At 35.3% G+C, this 23,568-nt stretch overlaps 1 protein-coding gene across 2 annotated transcripts in view; it reads right to left on the reverse strand.

Annotated features, from left to right (window-relative positions):
- The window catches only part of LOC103973978 (alpha-mannosidase), a 41,050-nt gene that overhangs the window by 14,284 nt on the left and 3,198 nt on the right, over positions 1–23,568 (reverse strand). For both annotated transcript variants that reach the window (XM_065152043.1, XM_009388683.3), the window contains exons 3-16: positions 20,154–20,242; positions 19,902–20,076; positions 19,394–19,513; positions 19,233–19,319; positions 19,078–19,149; positions 18,782–18,895; positions 17,357–17,457; positions 17,180–17,273; positions 16,923–17,090; positions 16,739–16,822; positions 13,177–13,242; positions 13,021–13,077; positions 12,247–12,466; positions 11,856–11,992 (exon numbers count right to left, since the gene is read on the reverse strand). In XM_065152043.1, coding sequence (XP_065008115.1) covers positions 11,856–11,992; positions 12,247–12,466; positions 13,021–13,077; positions 13,177–13,242; positions 16,739–16,822; positions 16,923–17,090; positions 17,180–17,273; positions 17,357–17,457; positions 18,782–18,895; positions 19,078–19,149; positions 19,233–19,319; positions 19,394–19,513; positions 19,902–20,076; positions 20,154–20,242 — 1,584 coding nt within the window. The remainder of the gene's footprint in view (positions 1–11,855; positions 11,993–12,246; positions 12,467–13,020; positions 13,078–13,176; positions 13,243–16,738; positions 16,823–16,922; positions 17,091–17,179; positions 17,274–17,356; positions 17,458–18,781; positions 18,896–19,077; positions 19,150–19,232; positions 19,320–19,393; positions 19,514–19,901; positions 20,077–20,153; positions 20,243–23,568) is intronic.

Here is a 23,568-nt window from a genome sequence, read left to right on the forward strand (position 1 = left end):
CATAGATGTGACCTTGATATTCGTAAATCTAGACTAAAATCCGCACAGATTGGACCTATATATTAGTAGATCTAACTTCAATCCACATTAATCTAGCCCAAATCCATGTGTATCCAAACTAAAATCCATATAATCCCAGCTGAGATCTGAACTATACCTATGCATTTAGAGGCCTAATCTAAATGGATCTGACCTTAACATCGAATATCAAATATAAATTTAATAATTACCTTTTGAAGTTGAGTGGTGCCTCAAACTTAGATGATCCATATTTAACTCAAAGAAAGCAGCAATGTGGATCCGATCATAGACCACTTCATCAGCAGATGCAAGATATAATTGACACATGCTCACCTTGATGCACACCAAAGTTAACATCTGGTTTTTTTAAAGATGCTTGGAGAAACTTGCATATGTTTGTTTATCAGGAATCCCAAGTTGGACTCCCATGAACTGGACAAAGAAATAGGAGTTTAATAGTATATGACTTGAACTGATAACAGATTGAATGTGCAGTAGAGAGTGTCAATGATCCACTTCTATTGTCCATCTCATTTTGTTTCAAAGGCAATTGAGGAAGAGGAATGACAAGGTCATAGGAGGAGGCTGCTCAGGATACAGAAGAGCACATCCAATGTCAGGTTGTGGACATGATATAAATCAGTCCTCCATGGCTCATGGCAGAGCACATTAAATCACTAATTTAGCCATCATGTAAGAGAAAATTTTGTTCCTCACAGTCAATTGATACTTTGGACTATCGGTAGACAGATAAGTGGAGCTTGGCCTAAGGAACAGTATGTCAATCATCCACGATGAAGATCATGGTGCACATGGATCCATGTGACTTTTTTTATGGCCAAAAAGATAAGGGCAAGAGGAAGACAATGGATGACTATGGAAGATGAGACAGAATTCATATGACCTCAAATGAAAATTTACACTCATATTCACACTTTCTACTAGCACGGATTTCATAACTAATGGTTTCATGGTGATAATTGATTATTTTTCTTGGAGTCGGATATGTCATTTGGCACAACACTAGTACAGTTATGACAATCATAGTTTTACAGCAGTACATCCTGCAGAGTCATACTTGCATAGTTGCTTTTGCCATAGGAGCCTGATGCAACACGGGTTATTGACTACTAACATGTTATTCTATTAATAACACACTATTTACTAGCATCAAATACCATAAGAAGAGTTTCATGCATCTCGGATTTTGATACTGAAATCAATTGATAAATTAATGATCCAATCTGTGTTGAGATAAATATTACAAGATTAACTACGATAATGGTTAAGGCATAAAGCAAATATTGGGCCAGAGTCAAAGATCGGATGATATGGTGAAGATTCGAACGATGTGCCGGAAGCTCGCCGAGAGTTCGTTGGGAGTTCGCTGAGAGCTCATCGAGAGTTCGTCAAAAGCTCACCGAAAGCTCGTCGGGAGTTCATCAAAAGCTCACCGAGAGTTCATCAGGAGTTCGCTGAGAGTTCGTCGGGAGTTCCCCAAAGGCATGCAGAAAAGTTCACCGGAAGTTCTTCGAGACTTCGCCGGAAGAATGATTGACATACCGGACAAAGATTGCTTAGCTAATACCTTAATTATCGTAGTTAGAACTTAGATTGAGTAAGAATTGAGAGGTAATCCCACTAACTCAGTTAGGGGACAACTGGGCCCAAGGCAAGGATGAGTTGGGCCGGATAGAAGGCCCACTCGGCCACTTGGAGCCATGCCAGGCGGTGGCACCGACCAGGGTGGGTGGTGGTATCGCCTAGACTGGGCAGTGGTACTACCGACCATAGAGGCTGTCAGGCGGTAGTACCGCCAGAGCCCAGTCTCCGAGGCTCTATCAGGCGGTAGTACCGCCAAACTAGGTGGTGGTACCGTCGAGTGTCAAGAGTATCAAACAGTGGTACCTCCAACACCCCGAAAGTCCGGGAAGAGATTTTTTGGCTTCAATTCTAAAACCTTTAGGGCCCCTATAAATACCCCACTCCTTTCTGCATGAAAGGGTAACAAAGGCTATAATAAAGTGTGAAAAAATCTTTGAGTGTTGGGGTTTAAGAGTGTTGTAAAAAGAGCTAAGAGTCCTCCTCCTCTTTCTTCAGCTTTGTAATCATTAGAGAAGAAGTGTGAGGGTTGTAAGGGTTGTCTCCTAAACCCGTAAAAAGGAGAAAGCTTTGTAAGAAGGTGATTGGTCTTCTCATTAGTGGACACTAGTGACCTCAACCGAAGAGGAATCAAAAGTGGATGTATGTCACAATGATCGAACCACTATAAATCTAGTGTGTTCTTTCCTTACTGCTTTCTTTCACTACTTAGCTGCATTTTACACTTTGCATATACTTTAAATCATTAGTTTCATTACTTTCCAATATGGGCTTTGTCGAAACGATTGTATCAAAAGAAATTTTTCGAATCAACAAAATTTTTATCGCTGCACTAATTCACCCCCCTCCCCCCTCCCCTCTTAGTGTCGTATTGATACTAACAATTGATAACAGAGCAAGGTTACTCTCAATTTATTTTAAACCCAAGAGAGATGGCTTTTGTCAACAATCATGAGGGTCATTCTATCACACGTCCTCCCATGTTCAATGGAACATACTACACTTATTGGAAAACTAGAATGAGGATTTTCTTGATTTCTATTTATTTCGAGTTATAGCGTTACGTCGAAAATGGATTTCAAGAGTCTTCTCTTCCAATGAACGATTAGAATGATTTGGAGAAGACTTTCTCTTTGAATGTCAAAGTTATGAATGTTTTGTTTTGTGCATTAGATAAAAATGAATTCAATCGAGTTTTTATTTGCGAAACGGCTTATGATATTTGGCATACACTTGAAATCATACACGAAGGCACGACTAGAGTTAAAGAGTCAAAAATCAATCTTTTAGTTCATAGTTATGAATTATTTCACATGAAACCAAGCGAGACCATTGGAGACATGGACACCCAGTTTACGAATGTCATCAATGGTCTAAAAGCACTTGGTAAAAGTTTTTCTAACCTTGAACTTGTTAACAAGATATTAAGGTCCCTTCTAAAGAGTTGGGATCCTAAAGTAACCGCAATTCAAGAAATCAAGGACTTGAACAACTTTCTACTCGAAGAACTTATCTAGTCTTTGATGACCTATGAAATGATGTACAATGCACATGAAAAACTTGAGAACAACCTTCCAAATAACAGAAAAGATTTGACACTTAGAACTCAAGAAGACCACTTGAGAGAAAACTCAAGTGATGATGATGATGATGATTTGACACTTCTAACAAGAAAATTTAAAAAATTCATAAAAAGAAACAAAACTAAACATGACATTAAAAATAAAAATAAACTTAAAAAGAATCAAATAATTTGCTATGAATGCAAAAAGCCGGGGCACTTCAAAAGTGAATGTCCCCAAGTGAAGAAGAAGCAATCAAAAAAGAAGAAAGCACTAAAAGCCACTTAGGACAATTCGAGCGCATCCGAAGACGAGGAGCTAACCAACAAAGAAGTCGTAAATTATGCTCTAATGGCACTCAATGACGAGGTAAGTGGCCTAAACGAATCTCATTTATCTTATACTGAATTACCTAATACTTTTAATGATTTGTTTGATGAATGTAAATTAGTTAGTAAAAAATATAAATTATTAAAAAATGAGCATTCTTCTCTTGTTAGTAAATTAAATAGATTGAACATTAAGCATGATAATGTAATATTGCCTACTTGTACAAAATATGAAGAATTAAATATGCTTAAAAAGGAGAATTTGCTACTACATGAAACTTTAGAAAAATTTGAAATAGGAAACAAATCCTTAAACATGATCCTTGTAAAAAGGGATCATGTTCATAGAAGAGATGAAATCAACTTTGTAAGTAACACTCTCCAAAACCTAACCATCTTTGTTAAAGGCCCAACTTTGCATGTTTCACCCCGAAACAAATATAATTTTTGTTACAAATATGGACATTATGCTCATAAATGTCCATTTAAGAGGTATAATCCATATAAGTTAATTTAGGTCCCTAAAGGAACCTTAAATGACTCAATAAAAAATGATAAGTTAGATAGATCTATTTATGAGAAACCTAAGGTAAAATGAGTACCTACAAAAAAACCCTCCTTCTTGTAGATATGTTTACAATCATAAACTAGGAGCAAGAGATGATACCTTGATAATAGATGCTCAAAGCATATAACCGGAGATCCAACATACTTCTCTAAACTTACTAGCCAAGACGAAGGATTTGTCACCGTCGAAGACAACAACAAAGGAAAAATTATTAAAAAAGAAAATATAGATGACAAACCAAACATTTTGATTGAAAATATTTTATTAGTAGATGGTTTAAAGCAAAGAATACAGTTTCGAATAATACCATCTGGTACGGGCGGTATGGACCAGAACGATAGGATACCGGTACACGGACCGCCCGCTACCGGGCGGAACACATAATATCGCCCCATATCAGACGATACAGGGTTATATCGGGTGGTAACAGTCGAAATTTCGATCGTTACCGCCCGACACAGCTTACTGACGGCCGATTTCAACCAATTAGTTGATCATTGGAGCCCTTTCTCATAGATTTTTAAACTCTTCTTCACTATTATTTTATTCTATTTCACTCTCATACTAACTATCTCAAACTCTTTTTTTATCACATTTACACTCTCTAAACTCTAGAAAACAACGATTTGTAAATTGAATGAAGGCTAATTTAGGAAGACTAAGGGAAAGAAGTTTCTTTAATTAGAGAGCAATTAATATCTTTAATATTATGATTAGTGTATTTAATATTGAGTAATTCGAAATTAGACACTTAATAACTCAAATATTTATATTCCATATATATTAAATATTGAAAGATATTTATGATAGTAAAATAAATTTAATTAAGTTTTATTAAAGTTATTGAATGCTACGATTAATCATTTTAATGATGATTTAATCAAAATTTAATCGTATTATGAAGAATCGCAGTACGGTGATAGTTGGTCATACTTCTCCAAAAAATAGTATGATCCAGAGCAGTAGATCAATAGCGAAAGTAAAAGCTCTGATATTCACCAATATATACCTCAGGAGCTACCTCAAACAAATATGATTCATGATGATCAGCCTACAATCATCACCACATTGATGCACCAATGGCATATAGTGTATCAATACACCATATCGTGGGATCAATTTCATGATCGGGTCCAACAAACATATCATATTGATATGTAGATGTATAGGATTGAGGACCCCAATCCACCAACTGTGGAGGCTCGTCGTTCATTTTGGTGATAGAATCAACAATCAGGTACATCTACATATGTGATTATTTAATTTATTTAATTTTTAGAGTTTATATTATAATAAAATAGTCTAATAATTCAAATGATTTTTATATAGATATTTCAATATTTACAGAAGAAAAATTCGTAACGAACTGAAATACGAATCTTGCACAAAACTATTTCTCAAAGTCCGAAAAAGATATATAATACTATTTTTACCTAATTTACATTGATTTTGGTAAACTTATATTATTACTATATTTATTTCTAATTTAAAAACCCTATCCTAACTTTTTTTTTTAGGTATTTTCGGAGGATTTTACGCCTAATATAGGTGTACCGCTCGATACGCCCTGGCGTACCACTCGGTACACGGTATCGTATTATACCGAGTCTACCTCGAAACACCGATATGATTCGATATTTCAATTCTTGGTTTAAAGCATAACTTTTTAAGCATTAGCCAATTATGTGATAAAGGTTACAACATCAAGTTCAAATCTAATACTTACATTATAGAAATATCATACATGAATAGATCTTTAATTGCCTTAAGGACCAACAATGTCTATACCATTGATCTTGATGAGTTTTGTAATGAAACTGGCTTTTCAGTTTTAAACAATGATGTTTGGCTTTAGCATAGGAGGTTAGGTCATGCTAGCATAAAACTAATCTCTCAAATTTCATTTAGAGAACTTGTAAGAGGAATCCCTAACATCAAGTTTGTCAAAGATGTGATGCATGTCAACTAGGCAAACAAATAAAAGGTAGTTTCAAGTCAAAGAATCAAATAAGCACATCTAGACCATTGCAATTGATCCATGTGGATTTATTTGGACCAATTGATACAACAAGCCTAGGAGATAGTAAATACGCCTTTATAATTGTTGATAATTATAGTAGATACACTTGGACATACTTCTTGACACACAAAAGTGATTGTTTAAATATTTTTTAAAATTTTGTAAACTCGTTCAAAATGAAAAAGGCTTTATGATTACATCTATATGTAGTGATCATGGTGGTAAATTTCAAAACTGTGATTTTCAAAACTTTTGTGAATCAAATGAGTACAACCATAATTTTTCTACTCTAAGAAACCCACAACAAAATGGAGTAGTTAAAGAAAAAATAGGAACTTACAAAAAATGACAAGAACCATGTTAAACAAACATGCCCTACCCAAATATTTTTGGGCCAAAGCCATTAGCACGGCATGTTATGTCATGAATAGGGTTCTAATAAGACCATTATTTTTCAAAACTCCCTATGAGTTGTGGAATAACAAAAAACCCAATGTTTTATATTTTAAAGTTTTCGATTGTAAATATTTTATTTTAAACGAAAAAGATGCCTTAAGAAAATTTGATGCAAAATCCGATGAAGGTATTTTTCTTTGTTATTCTTCTACTTCTAAAGCATTTCGTATATTTAATAAAAGAAGCTTAGTTATAGAATAATCTATTCATGTTATTTTCAATGAGATTTTCGAATCTAAGAAAAATAATTTTGATGATGATTTTGATTTTGATAGTTTAAATTTGAATGAATCCACTCCTCTCACTAGCAAATTGGATGCATCTTCTTCCAAAGAATCCTACCTAAGGATTGAAAGTATGTAGGTGTTCATCCTAAGGAGCTAATCATTGAAGACCCTTCCAAAGGTGTTCAAACTCGTTCTTCTCTTAAAAATTTTTATGCGAATGCAGCCTTTTTATCTCAAATTGAACCTAAATGTATTGACGAGGCCCTGAAAGATAATTCATAGGTTATTGTAATACATAAGGAATTAAATCAATTTGAGAGAAATTATGTATAGAAGCTTGTTCCTAAACCTAGTGACCATTTGATAATTGGTACTAAATGAGTCTTCAGAAACAAGCAAGATAAACTTGGTATCGTGGTTAGAAACAAAACTAGATTAGTGGCCAAAGGATTCAACTAAGAAGAAGGTATCAATGAAGAAACCTTCATTCCTGTGACTAGTCTTGAAGCTATAAGGATTCTCCTTGCCTATGCTAGTTATAATAATTTGAAGTTATTTCAAGTGGATGTTAAAAGTGCTTTTCTTGATAGTTTTATTTCCGAAGAAGTTTATGTTAAACAACCACCTGGATTTGAAAATATCACTTTTCCGAATCATGTTTTTAAATTGTCTAAGGCTCTCTATAGTTTGAAACAAGCTCCGAGGGCTTGGTACGAGAGATTTAGTTTCTTTCTAATTAAGAATAATTTTATGAAAGGCAAGGTCGATACTTTATTGTTTGTAAAATATTTTGAAAATGATTTTCTTATTATTCAAATTTATATTGATGATAGGTAGTTTATTATACCTCATAACAACTAGACTCGATATCATGTTTAGTGTTGGACTACGTGCTAGGTTTCAATCTAAACCCAAACAATCTCACCTAATAGCTGTTAAGAGAATTTTAAGATATTTAAAAGGAACTCATAATCTATGATTATAGTATCCAAAATCAAAAAATTTTAAATTAATGGCCTATGCCGATGCCGACTTTGGTGGATGTAGAATAGATATAAAATCTACATTTGGTACATGTCAACTCTTAGATCATGCACTTGTTTCTTGGCCTTCCAAAAAATAAAACTCGACTGTATTATCTACAACCGAAGTTGAGTATATAACAACAGGTCCATGTTATGTACAAGTTATCTGGATGAAGAACGCTTTAGAAGATTATGGAATTCACTTGAAAAACATACCCATAAAATGTGATAACACTAGTGCAATATATTTAATAAAAAATCTCATTCAACACTCTAGAACTAAACATATTGATATTATGCATCATTTTATTAAAGATCATGTTAATAATCATGATATATATTTAGAATTTATTGATACAAAGCATCAATTAGCAGATATTTTTACAAAACCATTGAATGAACAACAGTTTGATTTCATTAGAAGAGAATTAGGCATGCTAAATCTTCCAAATGCATGAATTCCTTTTTCGGATTTCTTAGCATTTCATAACTTGAATTTTTTTTTTAAATCGAGATCGTCTTTCTATTTACAAAAGAAGAGCATTAATTCATGGATTTTTGATTAATAACTTGATCTTTTATAAATTCCTATGAATCCTTTTTCCTTCTATTTACAAGAAAAGAGAATTGATTTATGAAGTTTTATTCATGGATTTTTGATTCTTCATTTGATGATCCTTTCCTAGGAATTCTTCCTTACTTTACTCACGAAAGAAGAATTTTTATTCATGGACTTTCAGTTTGTGATAATCATTTGCAAAAATAGGGATTTGATTTTAAAAAACATATCTTGTTCCTTTATAATGAATCCTTTCTCCTTGCGATAGTAGAGGCTTGATTCAATGAAACTCATTTATTATCGATTTCATTTGGTTCAAATCTTTTCATGAATTTTGTTCTTAATTTTTTTTAGAATGAATTCCTCCCTTACTCTTTTTCCTGTTCTTCTTTTTTTTTATATAACAAAGGAAGAAAGAAACTTGCACATCTTAAGAAGAACCAAAAAACTCATGCACATCTAAAGCAAAGTTTTTACTTAACTTCTCATTTTTGCTAGCATGGATAAATTGGTATAAAACTTACTTAATATATTTTTAAACACTTGTATTGTTGAATGGCTCCTTTTTGTTAATGGCAAAGGGGAAGAAATAATTATTGGTATCAAAATGTTGATTTAAGTATGAAAAATAATGAATGTTTGGTATCATGAAATGATGAATGGTATCATGTTCAAAATATTGATTTAATGTATAAAGTGATAAATGCTTAAATTTTTAATGTGTTAGTATCATGTATGATATGCCCAAAGTGATGTTGATTTATTTTTGTTATCATGCATGAAGTGAGGATGAAATGTAATGATTTGAATTTGTGCATATTTTAATAATGCATAACATATTGATATTTTGATATGATATATTGCATTGAATCACTATGATCGAAAGTGTTTAACTTGAATTCAAAGGTTGTGATTCCTTATAAATTTAAGTTTACTTTATCTCGATGTGACATATAGATAGGGGGAGTTAAAGTTAACTCCATCATCAATTGGTTATCATCATCAAAAAGTGGGAGATTATTGAATCTCGGATTTTGATGATGAAATCAATTGATAAATTAATAATCTAATCCATGTATTGAGATAAGTGTTGCAAGATTAACTACGATAATGGATAAGGCAAAGAAGATATTGGGCCGGAGTCAAAGATCGAATGATATGGTGAAGATTCGAACGATGTGCCGGAAGCTCGCCGAGAGTTTGTCGGGAGTTTACCGAGAGTTCGTCAGGAGTTTGTCAAAAGCTCGCCGAGAGTTCATCGGGAGTTCGCTAAGAGTTCGTCAGGAGTTTGCTAAAAGAATACAGAAAAGTTCATCGGAAGTTCATCGAGACTTCGCCGAAAGAACGATTGATATACCGAACAAAGATTGCTTAGCTAATACTTTAATTGTCGTAGTTAGAACTTAGAACTTAGATTGAGCTAGGATTAGGAGGTAATCCCACTAACTCAGTTAGAGGCCAATTGGGCCCAAGACAGGGCTGAGTTGGGCAGGATGGAAGGACCACTTAGCCACTTGGAGCCATGCCAGGCGGTGACACCGCTAGGGTGGGTGGTGGAACCGCTTGAGGCTCAGCCTCCAACGAGGACTGAGCGATGGTACCACCCAGACTGGGTGGTGGTACCGCTAGCCATAAAGGCTATTAGGCGATGGTATTGTTCTATCAAGCGATGGTACCGCCAGAGCCCAATCTCCGAGGCTCTGTCAGGCGGTGGTACCGCCTAGTGTTAGAGTGTCAAGCGGTGGTACCACCCAATACTGGCGATGATACCGCCAGTACCCCGAAAAACCGGGAAGAGATACTTTTTGGATTCAATTATGAAACATTTGGAGCCTATAAATACCCCACTCCTTTCTGCATGAAAGGGTAACAAAGGCTATAATAAAGTGTGAAAAAATCTTTAAGTGCTGGGGTGTAAAAGTGTTGTAAAAAGAGCTAAGAGGCCTCTTATTTCTTCAGCTTTATAATCATTAGAGAAGAAGTGTGAGAGTTGTAAGGGTTGTCTCCTAAACCCATAAAAAGGAGAAAACTTTGTAGGAAGGTGGTTGGTCTTCGCTTATTGAAGGAAGACCATTGGTGGACGTCGGTGACCTCAACGGAGGAGGAATCGGAAGTAGATGTAGGTCACAATGACCGAACCACTATAAATCTGGTGTATTCTTTCCTTACTGCTTTCTTTCACTACTTAGCTGCATTCTACACTTTGCATTTACTTTAAATCATTATTTTCATTACTTTCCGATACGGGCTTTGTCGAAACGATTGTATCGAAAGAAATTTTCTGAATCAACGAAACTTTTATTGCTGCACTAATTAGTGCCGTATTGATCCTAACACAATCAACTCAAGGATTTCAAACAATCTCTCCTGGATGAAGGTTATCATTTTGGGATATAACATTAATTTTTTGTTAAATGTCATGTTCAAGACTTTAAAGTACCTCTAGGCTTTTTTCTGTATATACAATTTGTAATCCATATTCCTAACATGTTTTGATTCATTGTCACTCATTATTTTTATGTCAAATTTAACCAAAATTTATCCTAAACCTGGTCATTTTAATTAATTAAGAGTTACAATTAGGGTAGTCCAGTAACCAAAAACAATATTATAATCTCTTTCAAAAATACTAACCCCCTATTCAAAAATACTGTAACTGATTTGGTTTAACATTGAAACAATTTAACTAGTTAGGAAACAAAAAACTAAATATCAACTGTCAAAAAGGATATTTTTATTATTTTTAAAAATAGGGGCTCGCTTTAGACATTTTGGTGAGGTGCACTATACGGAAAAAACCCAAAACTTGATGTTTTTCTTAGAAAATTACCCAAAAAAATGATAGACAATGTGGCATGGAGCTCATGGTTCCATCATGGTGTGTGATCAGACCAGCACATATGGATCCAGTTGATATTTTGAACTATAGAGGTCATGCTCTAAAATTTCTGACACTATTTATGGTATTCAAACATGCTCACTTTGTCCATGCTACAGAAGCATACATCAACTAAGTAGCAACTTAAAACTCTCATATATATACTAGGCACCACTAAGATGATGGTTAGGACATGGAAAGAGAGATGTGCTAGAAGAATAAAAAAGATGAGGAAAAAAAGATAGGCGCTGATACCAAGTCAGTTTCTACAAAGAGATTGGCTATGTATCGAATCCACCTAGGATCTGTATTTTAATTCAATAAGCTTGTAAATCCACATGATATCCATACTTCTAGTCAGATTCAGGAAAGGTGTCAGATTTTTTTGAGTTGCTTCTAGATTTTTTAGGTTCTTGGGCCCTACTAACATCACTAGTTATGTGACATCGATGGAAGTAGATAGTGAAAACAAATTAATGAGGAAGAAAACCATGGTTAAGAAATGTAACAAATAAACACATTTTAACATTTACCATAATGAAGAACTTGACAGGTGAACAACTCATGCTAAAACTAAAACAGTTGGAATGTAGAAAAGGCAAACTCACTCCTGTTCTGTGGTTAATCACTCTTTCCATTTGTCCATTAATCGATGAAAACTGAATTTTAAAAGGTCCTGGCCCTACTTCAATTGTCTCATTCTCCAAAACAGCATGAGTAGAAGTGTATGCATTCGGAGTCGTTACTGTGTTCACAAGAAGAAAAATGGACAATCAGAAATTATCTTAACCATTCATGCTAACAGAGTTAAATATGTGTATTTATGATAAAGGTTTAACCACTTGTGAATCAAAAAACCAAGAATCAAGGTCAATAATAAGTTAGGAATTCATCTTTTTTCTGATCTGCCCTAGGAAAAAGCTTACTGCATAAAGAGAAAATATTTACAATGTAAAGCAAAGGCAAAAAATATATAAAGCCCAAATGATAGAAATCCACCTTTTCTAGATTCTTTTGAAATGAAGTAAGAGTTCCAACCCATTGGAGGCACAGATACTTGGAATACAAGCCAATAATTCAAAGTTTTGTTTGATGACACTCCAAGGTAAGCCTCAACATACAATTTCCTCAAATTACTTGTAATATTGTCCACCTCTACAAATTGTGTAGCAATATATTTTCCAGCAGAATCCCTCACAACAAGCTGGTCATCATTGACCTGACAAAAAAGAGAAACTCAACAACAAAACATAAAGCATACATATGTGACCATGAAATTATTTGCATCTAATAAAAAAAACAAATGAAATGTGGAAAAAAATAAAAAATAAAATAATAGCACATACTGTTTCTATGTGTTTCATGCAATTCAATTAGGCTATTAGCCACATACAGCTTTCTTCAGATATACTTGTAAGGAGACAAAATCAGGATGATGATGGTTTTGGCCAATTACATCAACATAATAATGAAGAATAGTAATGACATCTAACAAGTTTCTCTTTAGCAAAAAAAATGAATATTTTTCACAATCAATGATGCATCAAAACAAGTACAAAATAACATGTCAGAAATTACTGAACAAAGTCCATGAATACTGTTATATTTGAGCAACAGAATCATGAGAATACTGATTATGAAGATAGCTTGATGAGACAAAAGGCTGATTCAACTTAATTTTATAAACTTGCTGCTATTTAGTTAGTAAATCTCTATATTACTACAAATGCTTACATAATAACCTAGGCGATCATCAATACCAATCTTACTTACTGGTATTCTTATAAAGTCATCATGGTGCCATCCCAGAGGATTATATGCCACTACCACCTGGAGAGAACAGCAAGAATAACTTACAAGACTTCAGAAACCTAAAATTGTCTCTGATATCATGATAAAGGAAAAAGAAAAGAGAAGAAATTGACTTACTAAGCTCTTCCCTGCTGATATATCTTCCTCAGTTGCTGGGCAATAGCTTATATTCAACAAATTGCACTGCAGAAGTAACAACCAAACTTAATAAAGGGAATCCAGGATCTGAGGAAAAAATCTCGTACACAGAACAACAGAGAAAATAATAGAATATACAATTTTTCTTTCAGCATAGGCACATTGAATCCCCAAAGGTTTAATTTTAATGATCAAAAGGACAATCATGTAATCCCTTAGAAATCTCATGTACAGTGTATATATATTGAGCAGACTGGAGTCTGGACCAAGAATCAAATTTTGATTGTCCCTGTCAGAACAGGCCTATATTTATTTATCAAACCTAGGACCATTATGGACCATATGGGTTGGTATCAGTTGGCATTTATTTTTCTCAGTGAGACCAGATGGTACAGGTCAGTATCATACGGTATACAGGTACCATATCAGTCCAATAGGTTACCATTACTGGTATTGGACTGAGATTTAAATCCTTGAAATGGATAGCCTCAAATCTTTATTTCACTAATAGAACTAAAAAAATTTCAGCAAGGTGGTAAAACTGTAAAGGAAAATGAAAATGGATTTGATGAGAGAGGAAGGCTAGAGATGGGCTTGACTTTGATTCGAACCAGAGCCAAATTGAGTTGGAATCAGAACCAAACCACCCTGGCAGTTTGACGATTTGGAACAGAACTGGAACCAGGCCTAGGAGGTTCAGTTCTGGTTCCAACTGGATAAAAGTAGAACCAATACTGGTAGTTCCAGTTCGGTTCCAATTCTGGTTCAAACTAGCCATATTATAAAAAGAAAATAGCCAACGGTCAAAATTGACAGTTAACTTATCCTTTGGGCCCAACGCCATCAACCAGTTGGCCCAGTAGCCCCAGCACTGGACCAAGGGGTGGCAAATGATGAATTTACCCAATCATAATGCAATTAATGGCTATTTCACTGGTATTTTAGTCATTTTATAATTCAAAAAAATACAAAAAAATGAGAAAAAGACAAATATTGCCTTTTCATAGCTAAATAATAGCTAGTCAGATGGCATTTTGGGAAGAAAAAACCTCAAAATATCTATAAATAACCCTAAACTTCTCATTCCTCCTCAGACCAATTCACCAAGCAATCATAATACTCTCATAAGCTCTATAATTGCAATATTCTTTACAATAGCATTCTCCCCCTCTCCTAAGCTTTCTTTCTAATTTCAACAGTAAGTGGAAGCTCAATGCACCCAACCTCGATATTCATGGCCGAGGATAACTTCGAAAGCCCGATTGTCCTACTCAAGAAAGACAACACTTCACAATGGAGCTGGAGGAAACCGATACAACAACCAAAGCAATAAAGTCAGATATTCTTAAGCTTCATTACAAAAAGATCCAAAATTCTGATGACTCGTTTCAGGTGATTTACAACTAGTGCTCTCAAATTTACAAATTTAAAGGATGTGAGTATGGAATGTTTAGAAAGCATGTTGAGGTGAAACATCCCACACAAGCCAATCTAGACAAAAGCCAGACTCAAATTTTTGGGTACCCTACTAATCGTTCTTTCTATTTCTCTATTGAAAAAATAAATGAAGAATTAGTTAAATTTATTTCCATCGAACACCATTCTTTCAATTTATTTCCATTGAACACCATCGAACCTTTGATCCGCCATGCTGCTTCAACTCACCAATGACTCTGACTCTGGTGTGGGATTGGCTGAGTTGTGTTGATCCTTGTTAATTCCTACGGATCCTCCAGGTGAAGGAAAAGACCATCCTTACTATACGCCAGTCTCTCAAATGCCTTATGCTGCTTGAACTGGGTGGATGCTTGTTGGAGCTTTAAAGAGCATCGCCTCGTAAACTTTCAAAGTTTTTGGTCCTTCCTCCACAAAATTTGCTCATCGACTCTTTTTTCATTTAGTTGTCACTTCCAAGTAGATTCGCATCGCTTCCGCTTTTGATTGACATTCTATTAGGAAATGAGGCGGATATAACAATGTTGATCATACTGACAGCCAATGGTTGACACTTGATAGTGTGGAGATCTTCCAATATGAATCATATGTGAAGGACCAACCACATGATAACAAGGATCTCATTTGGTGTAAGGATCCTCCAAAGATGACGGCAAAGGGAGCATCAAAGACCATTCTAACAGGAACATATTAAGATAGTGCCAATATTCTCCAGCCTTCAGTAGATGCTGTCCTCTTGAAAGAGGTGCAGAAGGAATCATTCTTGTTGCTACAAGATCCAAATTTCTAGAGTTACAACTTCAGCTATCAAATAATTGATCAAATCCCAAACTTGTGAAGGTACTTCACCCTATAATTGTTGTTACCACTCCATTGGAGTGACTCCAATACCATGAACATCAGCCATTTATAGAAAGAAAGTTTATATATGAATGTGCGTTATAAAGTGATAAATTTATTAGTAGCAAGGATGAGTGCATGAGATTTTCGTACTCAAACCCCTGGAAAGCCACCTAACTTGAAGGTTGACAGTTTTTATTCCTTGCTATTAACAAGTTTTTGCTCAACATTTATTCCTTGCCAATAACAACTTTTAGCACTTAGACCCAAGTATAAACTACACCTAAATGACTGTACAAGTATCCTTCATAGTTGCACTTATTCTAATGCTATTTACTAAATAGTTGTTCCTCTATGGTGCTGCATGTTAAATTATTGAAAGGTCCATCCTTCATTATTCATTATATGAAATTAATCATGTACGACCAACTAATCATGTTAAATTATGAAGACACATTGAGCACCATACCAGTCCACCTGGTTATCAAATTGGATGTCATATCATATCAAGGTTGTGCCTACAAACAAACCATTGACAATTTGATAATATCGAACTTATTGAAATGATGCATGTGACCTACCACCAACTTACATGTACTGGTTCACAAAATGGCAATCTTTGTGGAAAAAGGCCTGTGATTTACACCAATTAATATATGCTAGTTCATGAAATGGCAGTCTTTGAGATCAACTGCATCTGCATGATTGGCCTAAGCAACTGACTAATAGTAGTTGTTGTGAGACTTGCGTCTTTATCTCAAGATATGGAATGTTAAATTTTTACCTTGTTTTTCTTTTGTAGTTCTCAAGTCAATTCTGTTAACTTTCAATAGCTATGATATGAATCTATTACTCATTGTGTTAAATGCACACATAGAGTGATCTCAAACTAAAGTTTTGTTTCCCGACCAATCATTGAACACTCTAGTTAACTTTTCATTGTGTTTTTATCTTGTTGATAACTTGATATTGTCATCTATCAGATCATGTCTAGGTTCTGCCCAAATTAGATACCAAAGTTTTGTTTATAACACATATTAAGGCCCTTTAAGTTACCCACATTAACAAGAAGGCAACCTTACCAGTGTCTTTTCTATTAAGGACATCTACATATATTTATACATCATTTAGTTTGCACTGTTAAGCAAGAGTACATGTCCATAGACCAAATCAATAAAGATTTCCATGGAAATGCCCATGATGGCTAGTAGAAATAGATAGAGGCAACAATATAACGAGATAAAACCTGGCTGAATTTTGTCGCTGTAGGTTCACAGGATTTGCTCGAACTGGTTAAGCATGAAAGAGCTAAATTGACAACTGCTTCAGCCTATAAAAGACAAGCCAACATATAAAAGTAAGAAGAATTATAATAAAAAACTAACATTGAAAATGGGAACAAAAAGATGGATTTTCGAAAAGCTGTAAACCTCAGAAGCTCCATAAGCAAGACGTTTAGCATAATCATTTGTGGTGTGCTGTTTTGCTGTGCCAGAAACAGCATCATGATGCTGAGCAATGCCCAAAGCATCTCCCAAGCTGAAGGTAGATGAACCAGATAGTGTCCTGCCTCCCAAGAACTCAATTTGACGTGCTACCTATCAACAAATATATTGCATTTTAGCAAATAAGGAACAAGACCAGTTATCAAATATTATAAGCAGTGTAACCCAAGTAACCAGCCTACCTGATAATATCCACTCAGTGTGCGGACATAACGCTTGAATGTTGGTCGGCTCGTGAAGTAACCAGTCCAATAAGCATTTTCTGAATCTGAATATCTGCAAGCAGTCGAGCAAGCTATTAATAACTTATAAGAATGTTAATTTTATTTTATCAAAGTAATGAAGTGAGGATTGCATACGGGAAGTAGTCATCAGTTTTTAGTGGCCAAGTCTCATTTTCAGCATTTTTTGCATCAGTATAAATGGACGGAGTAGAATATAGTGCATGGACACGACCATCCTGTAATATCAATATAACTCATAGTTTCATTAAACCAAATTGTCAGAAATCTAATTCTGACAGTTGGACCTATATAAACAAATGAGAAATTAGATAGATTTAAAAGAAAGATAAACCATACAATATAGGCCAGCTAGGAATGTTCCAGACACTTGATTAATCACTAAAGTCAAGGTTTCAACACCTTATAACATATGTCATCCCTATGATCCCACATAGCCGAGCCATAAATTAACCATCAAAGTACTAGGATTTTGCCAAAAAGTAGATCATGTAAACAACAATCCTTGAACATCAATATATACATAGTTAATGACATGAATCACACAAGGATTACTTTTACCATTTTAAAATTGTTAGGAATAGCATGGTTGTTTAAGTTTGTGGGAACAGCATATATTTTTTAATTGTTTTAAAATTTTAATAATACAAAATATTTGTATTGCAACACAGTTACACAAATAGGATACATGATACCTTTAGGAATGCTGCAGCATGGTTCACAAAGTACACATGCCAAAATTTTGACATAGTACAAATGCATAGGTTAAGAGATTTTGGGGGACTCCAATTTCATTGTAGTAAATATTTTGTTACATTTTATTGTTAGAACTATTATTCATTGTTTGATATACTTATAGAAGTAAAACATTAAATACCAAGCTTCTTTATATCATACCAACCCAAATTAAGTAACTTTTACTAGTAATCATTACAATGTAATTCTCAACACCCATATTTCAATTATTATCTTTTCTGTACAAGTTGTGCCAATTGTGCACACTGAAATGTGTACTAAATTATTGAACCTGCAAAGCAACCAGGATTAACAGTTTAACAACAGCAACAAACAGAAAGAAGAAAAACACAAATCAATTATTATCATGTCAATTTTGCAATAGTTTCTCCTTGACAAAGCAGTTAAACAAGGTGCCAACTTGAAACAATGTAGTGAAATGCCAATATGGTTTAGCTGTAAAATTTGTGTTGTTTGCTTAATTGTCTCCAGTATCACAGCACTTGCATAAGCTGAACAGTTAAGTGGAGGTAGCTCAAAACCTCTAATAGTTATACAATTTTCAGATGAAACACTGGAATGCTAATATAAGAAAATTAATGAATCAAGTATCAACTAGAAATGTATTCTCAAAACAATTAATTAATAAATAATATAAAATTAGAGCAAATCTGAATTCTCAGTATTACAAAATATGCATGCTTATTTCTCACTGTCTTGAATAAAGAAATCACAGCATTTTTTACTAATTAATGCAAGTTTGTTTATTGTTGATATCCTGAAAAAGTGCTTATATTGTAATTGTACCTTGTTGACATAATGGATCAGCTTGTCCATTTGCTTGAACCAAGATTCTGCATACTGGTACTGAAAATCATCACCCATTGTCCACATTATATGATTTGTCCTTGTCACGTTAGCCTAATACATGAATCTTGAGATCAGGATAATTAGAAATTAAGCAGATGAGAAAAATAATAGAAGATGCATACTTAATTAGAAACTAGAACTGTAAGAAAATAGGGAACCTAACTTTTCTTTTAGAAAATAGAAAATCTAAAATGAAGATTTTATAATGGGAAAAATGAAGTATCCTAGGTTACTTGAGTCATAGCAGCATCAATGAAGTCGTTTACACGTTCTTGTACATTGTAATCATAAAGAAGATGATCATCCTGCAACATTTCCACTAAATAATTAGAAATTACTATTTAACTATAAACTTCACTATGAAGTTCTTGGACCTGAAATTTCTTACCTGTACTGGCAAGGTATTTTGATCAGTAATATCAAAGCCAAATCCAGTTGGAGGACTATAATGAACCGGAAAGGCATTTGCAAAAATCTGGACCAATATTTATGTCAAGAAATGAGAACTTTCAAAAAAGAAAAAGGGGCAAGAAAAAGGAAGTTGACAACCTGCAAGGAAGGACCAAAAGTTCTTGACCCTTGCCATATAACTTCAAGAGATTTGTCCAACTTGCGTTTTTGTCTGTCTTGGTAATCAATTCTTGCAAAATGCATAGAATCAAAACCAAGCTGCAAATTTTGCATAAGCATAATAAATAAAGTGTGATGATGACAGTACATAGTTTTATGTCACTAATAGTAAAGAAACTACAACTTCAAGTAGCAATTTCTAAAGTTCATAACAATAACAAAATGAATTACTGATCTTTGTCTATGACAAATTACAGGATCAATTCTTTATTAGGTTATACTATCAACAGATTTTAGTAAGTGATGATCTCAAGCTCTAGAAAATATAGTCATTTTCCACAGCAAGCACCTAAAGAAATATCATTGGAGTAACCAATACTTGATAACTTTAACATCTTAGAAGGTGCAACAACCAACATTTATTAAACTTTAACTAAATTGAGAGGGATAGATAGACAGAGAGCAAAGAGGTAGGGTTTTGCATCACCTCTGCCCCAAGCAAGTAAGCTTGTACAGCAGAATGCCCAAAAGGATCAATCTGCCATCCAGCTCGAGGAACCTTGTTAAACTGGTTCTTAATCATCCAATGACCAAGAGTTGTTTGATCAATCATATCAATGTAATGAACTGTGGCTTCATCATGCATACACCAGCCACCATTTCTGAATCAATAGAGTCTTAGAACATGAAAGTTGTAACTAGGATAATCAGAAGCAACACTTAAGTAATTAGTGCGTACATGAACTCTAACTGCCCAGAATCTACAAGCTTTCTCATCAGTTCTTGAGTCCTATCATTTTGCTCTATCCACCATCTTTGGAAAAATGCCTGAAAAGGTGAAAGGCAAAGGAATAATTATCAGTCCTGAAACTTGGATGAATGCACAAGTACAAACCCAAATCTCTTGAAGTTGTGTTCAGTCAGAAATGGTATTTACATTGTTCTCTTTTATCTGAAAGGATCCTTGAACTTTAGTTAGATATTAGATCATCTAAGACATCATTACATAATCCAAAATGTGCTCAACATAAAATTTGACCAATAAGAAGTATCATTTATTTTAATTTTAAACAAGAATTTTCCACCCAGGTTTTTGAGCTGGGCATATTGACTTTAGAATAAAGTATAATGCATCACCTTCAAACATATTTACATGTTTGGTTAGAAAAACTGATTTTGGCTGCAACTACCACCTTTAATGAACAAGTATATATCTGCATCCAGTAATTTATTGCTCACTAAATCCTCGCATGTGAAAAAAATTAATGAATAATTTCAGAAAGAAACAAGGAAGTCAGTTGCAAAATACCCTCTTACTCTTAGATGCTAACAAGTGAGGTCACCAAGAACAATTATGCTTGCCTAAGCGCTTGGGAAAGGCTCAAGTGCCTCAATTTGGATTCAGATGAATGCTTGCAATAGCACATGGCCCAGACGTATGCCTGAACCAGCTTGAGCCACTCGCATTGATTATAATTCGATCGAACTAGATAGGAGGCACCCACTTCCCCTCAAACGAGACTTATCCTTCTCTCCTCTAGAAAACCTAGCAATGAATTAGTGGTGTCTTCCTCCCGTGACACAAGCAAAGGTGGTCGTTGAGTGACCAACAAGTGGTCTCCTCTCACACGACGACCTTCGACAGCGTCTTCTTCTTGTGATGACTCTATCTCTCCTTCCCACCCATTGTCGCTCTCCCTCTTTCTCCTCCCCCTCCTTCACTGTCGTTGCTTGTCAAGCCTCCCCAACAGCCCCTCTCCCCTAACCAAGCCTCCTCGAACACTGATCTTGATCTATCTCAAGGAGAGGCTTAGTGAAATAGACATGTCTATGAAGATGTGGACTACTCACACCTAGACCCCTGGGCGATACATATGCTACGATGGCTATGATAAAGGGTCATGATCCCATAAGGGTAAGCTAACCCAAAACCCCATCCTGAGGCTGAATTAAAGGTTAGACTTTGCCTACATGAAGCCAGAATCGCTAGTAATCATCGATCAGCCATAAAGCAGTGATTTAAAAAGCGCTAGGCGTCAAAAGGCACCAAAGTTCAAAAACGCCCGAGGCGCTAGGCGCTCGCTCGAGCGAAGTGAGGCGCTAAAATATAAAAATATATAATATAATTAATAAATATAATTTTTTAATTTTTTAAATAAAAATATGCTATTAAATTAATCTAATAAATACAAATACTATTACTAGTATACAGTTAACAGCATACAGTATACTATTAACAGTATATTGTATATTGTTAATAGTATACTATTGAAAGAGGAGAAGAGTGTAAAGGAAGAGTCGGAAGACCGAGGGTGTTGACTAAAAAGAGCGAGAGCGATGGCTACGAGTGACGATAGTGGCAGCGAAAACAACGAGTAGCAGCAGCGACAGCGGGAGCGGCAAGCGGCAACAGTGGCACCGGCAACAGCGAGCAACGGGAGCGAGAGTGGAAGCAACGAGCGGAGACAGTGGCAATGGTAGCAGCGACAGCGGGAGTGGGAGCGGGAGCGGCGAGCGACGATAGTGGGAGTGACAGCGATAGCAGCGAGCGACAACAGCAAGAGCGGCGAGCGGCGACAGCAGCAGCGGCGGCAGTCGCGTGAACGGCGAGCAGGGTTAGGGTTGGGGAAGTCACGCTGATATTAGTGCTTTAGTTGGTTCGATTGAACCAACTAAAGCAATGAAGACTGAACCAGACCTCAAACGCTGGTTTGGTCACCTGGTTTAACCCAGGCGCTCGCCCGAAGCCCCCGGCGCTTGGGCTCGGGAGAGCGCCCAAGCGGCGCCTCTTTGAAGCGCGCGTCTGGAAATGAAGAGAAGCGCTCGGGGCTCGCCTCGCCTCGCCCGAGCACCTAGGCAAGCGCCCGAGCGCCTTTTTAAATCACTACCATAAAGCGATGAATTTGTTCTCGGAACTTATACACACTGCCCACTTTATTCACAACACCCATCTCCTCTCCTTCCTCGTCCTCCACCACCTCCACCTCCTCCTCCCACTACCTCATTCCTCCTATCGCCTCTCATTCACTTTGCTTCTTGCCCTCCCTCTTTCTCCTCCTCCACCATTGCTCCCCTCTATTTCCCTCATGTTGTTCCCTCTGTCTTTCTTCTCCCCTATTGTCGCCACCCTCCCCCTCCTTCCCAATTGATAACCCCCCTCTCCAATGACTATTCTCCCAATCGACAAACTCCCCTTCTCCTTCTCTTTGCTTCTTCCTCTCTCCTTTCTTTCTCTTGAATGTTAAACATTGTTAATAATAGTCAACTTTTTGTCAATACGACCAATGAATTATTTAAAGCAAGGATTGAAATATCGTACCATGCCGAAGTTTCGACATTCGCTCGGTATAGTACGGTACTGTATATCGAGCGGTATACCATTCGATATATATATATACATATATATACATATATATACATATATATACATATATAATAAAATAAAAATTCGGCGATGTCATCTAGAAAAACGATATATAAAAGTAAAAAAAAAAATTTATATATATATTTATATATAAATATTTTCATAAAAGGCAACGTTGAGTCACCTCGACAATGGTTCACTTGAAGAGAAGTAAAAGCTGTGTATTGATCTACTCATTAATAGTGTGGTCCAAAATAATGCAAAATAACTAGGCAATGATCTCCTGATCAAGAAGTAACACGGACATCATCTTTTAATCCTGTAACACAGCTTTTTGTGTTTTTTACTTTCTCAAGCCGAATCATCGAGTCTGCAAACTAATTTTATTAAAATATTAATTAAATATAGATGAAAAAAAGCAAATGAGAACAAAAAAGAAATAAAGAAGAAAGAGTATATTATAAGTAGCAATAAGAGAAACTTCATCTCAATAACAAACTTTGAGAGATTGAAGTAACAAAATTATAAAAATCAAAGATCCCAAGGCAAGAGCTATATTTGTAAGATCAGCAAACCAGACTAACACCCATCTAGAATTTCATTAAGGTTCCTCAAAAGGCCACCCAAAAAACTCACATGCTGTAGCTACTTCCAAATGAATCAATGTAGGAGCATGATTAAGCCATCACTAAATCATTACAACTTTAAGGGGAAGGAATAAAGGTGCCACAACTCCAATAGACATTAATGGAAGGAGTCAGTAGACATTGAAGAAGAATATGATAATTTG

Source organism: Musa acuminata, chromosome BXJ3-5 (genome assembly GCF_036884655.1).
Source record: "Musa acuminata AAA Group cultivar baxijiao chromosome BXJ3-5, Cavendish_Baxijiao_AAA, whole genome shotgun sequence".
Taxonomy (NCBI): Eukaryota; Viridiplantae; Streptophyta; class Magnoliopsida; order Zingiberales; family Musaceae; genus Musa; species Musa acuminata.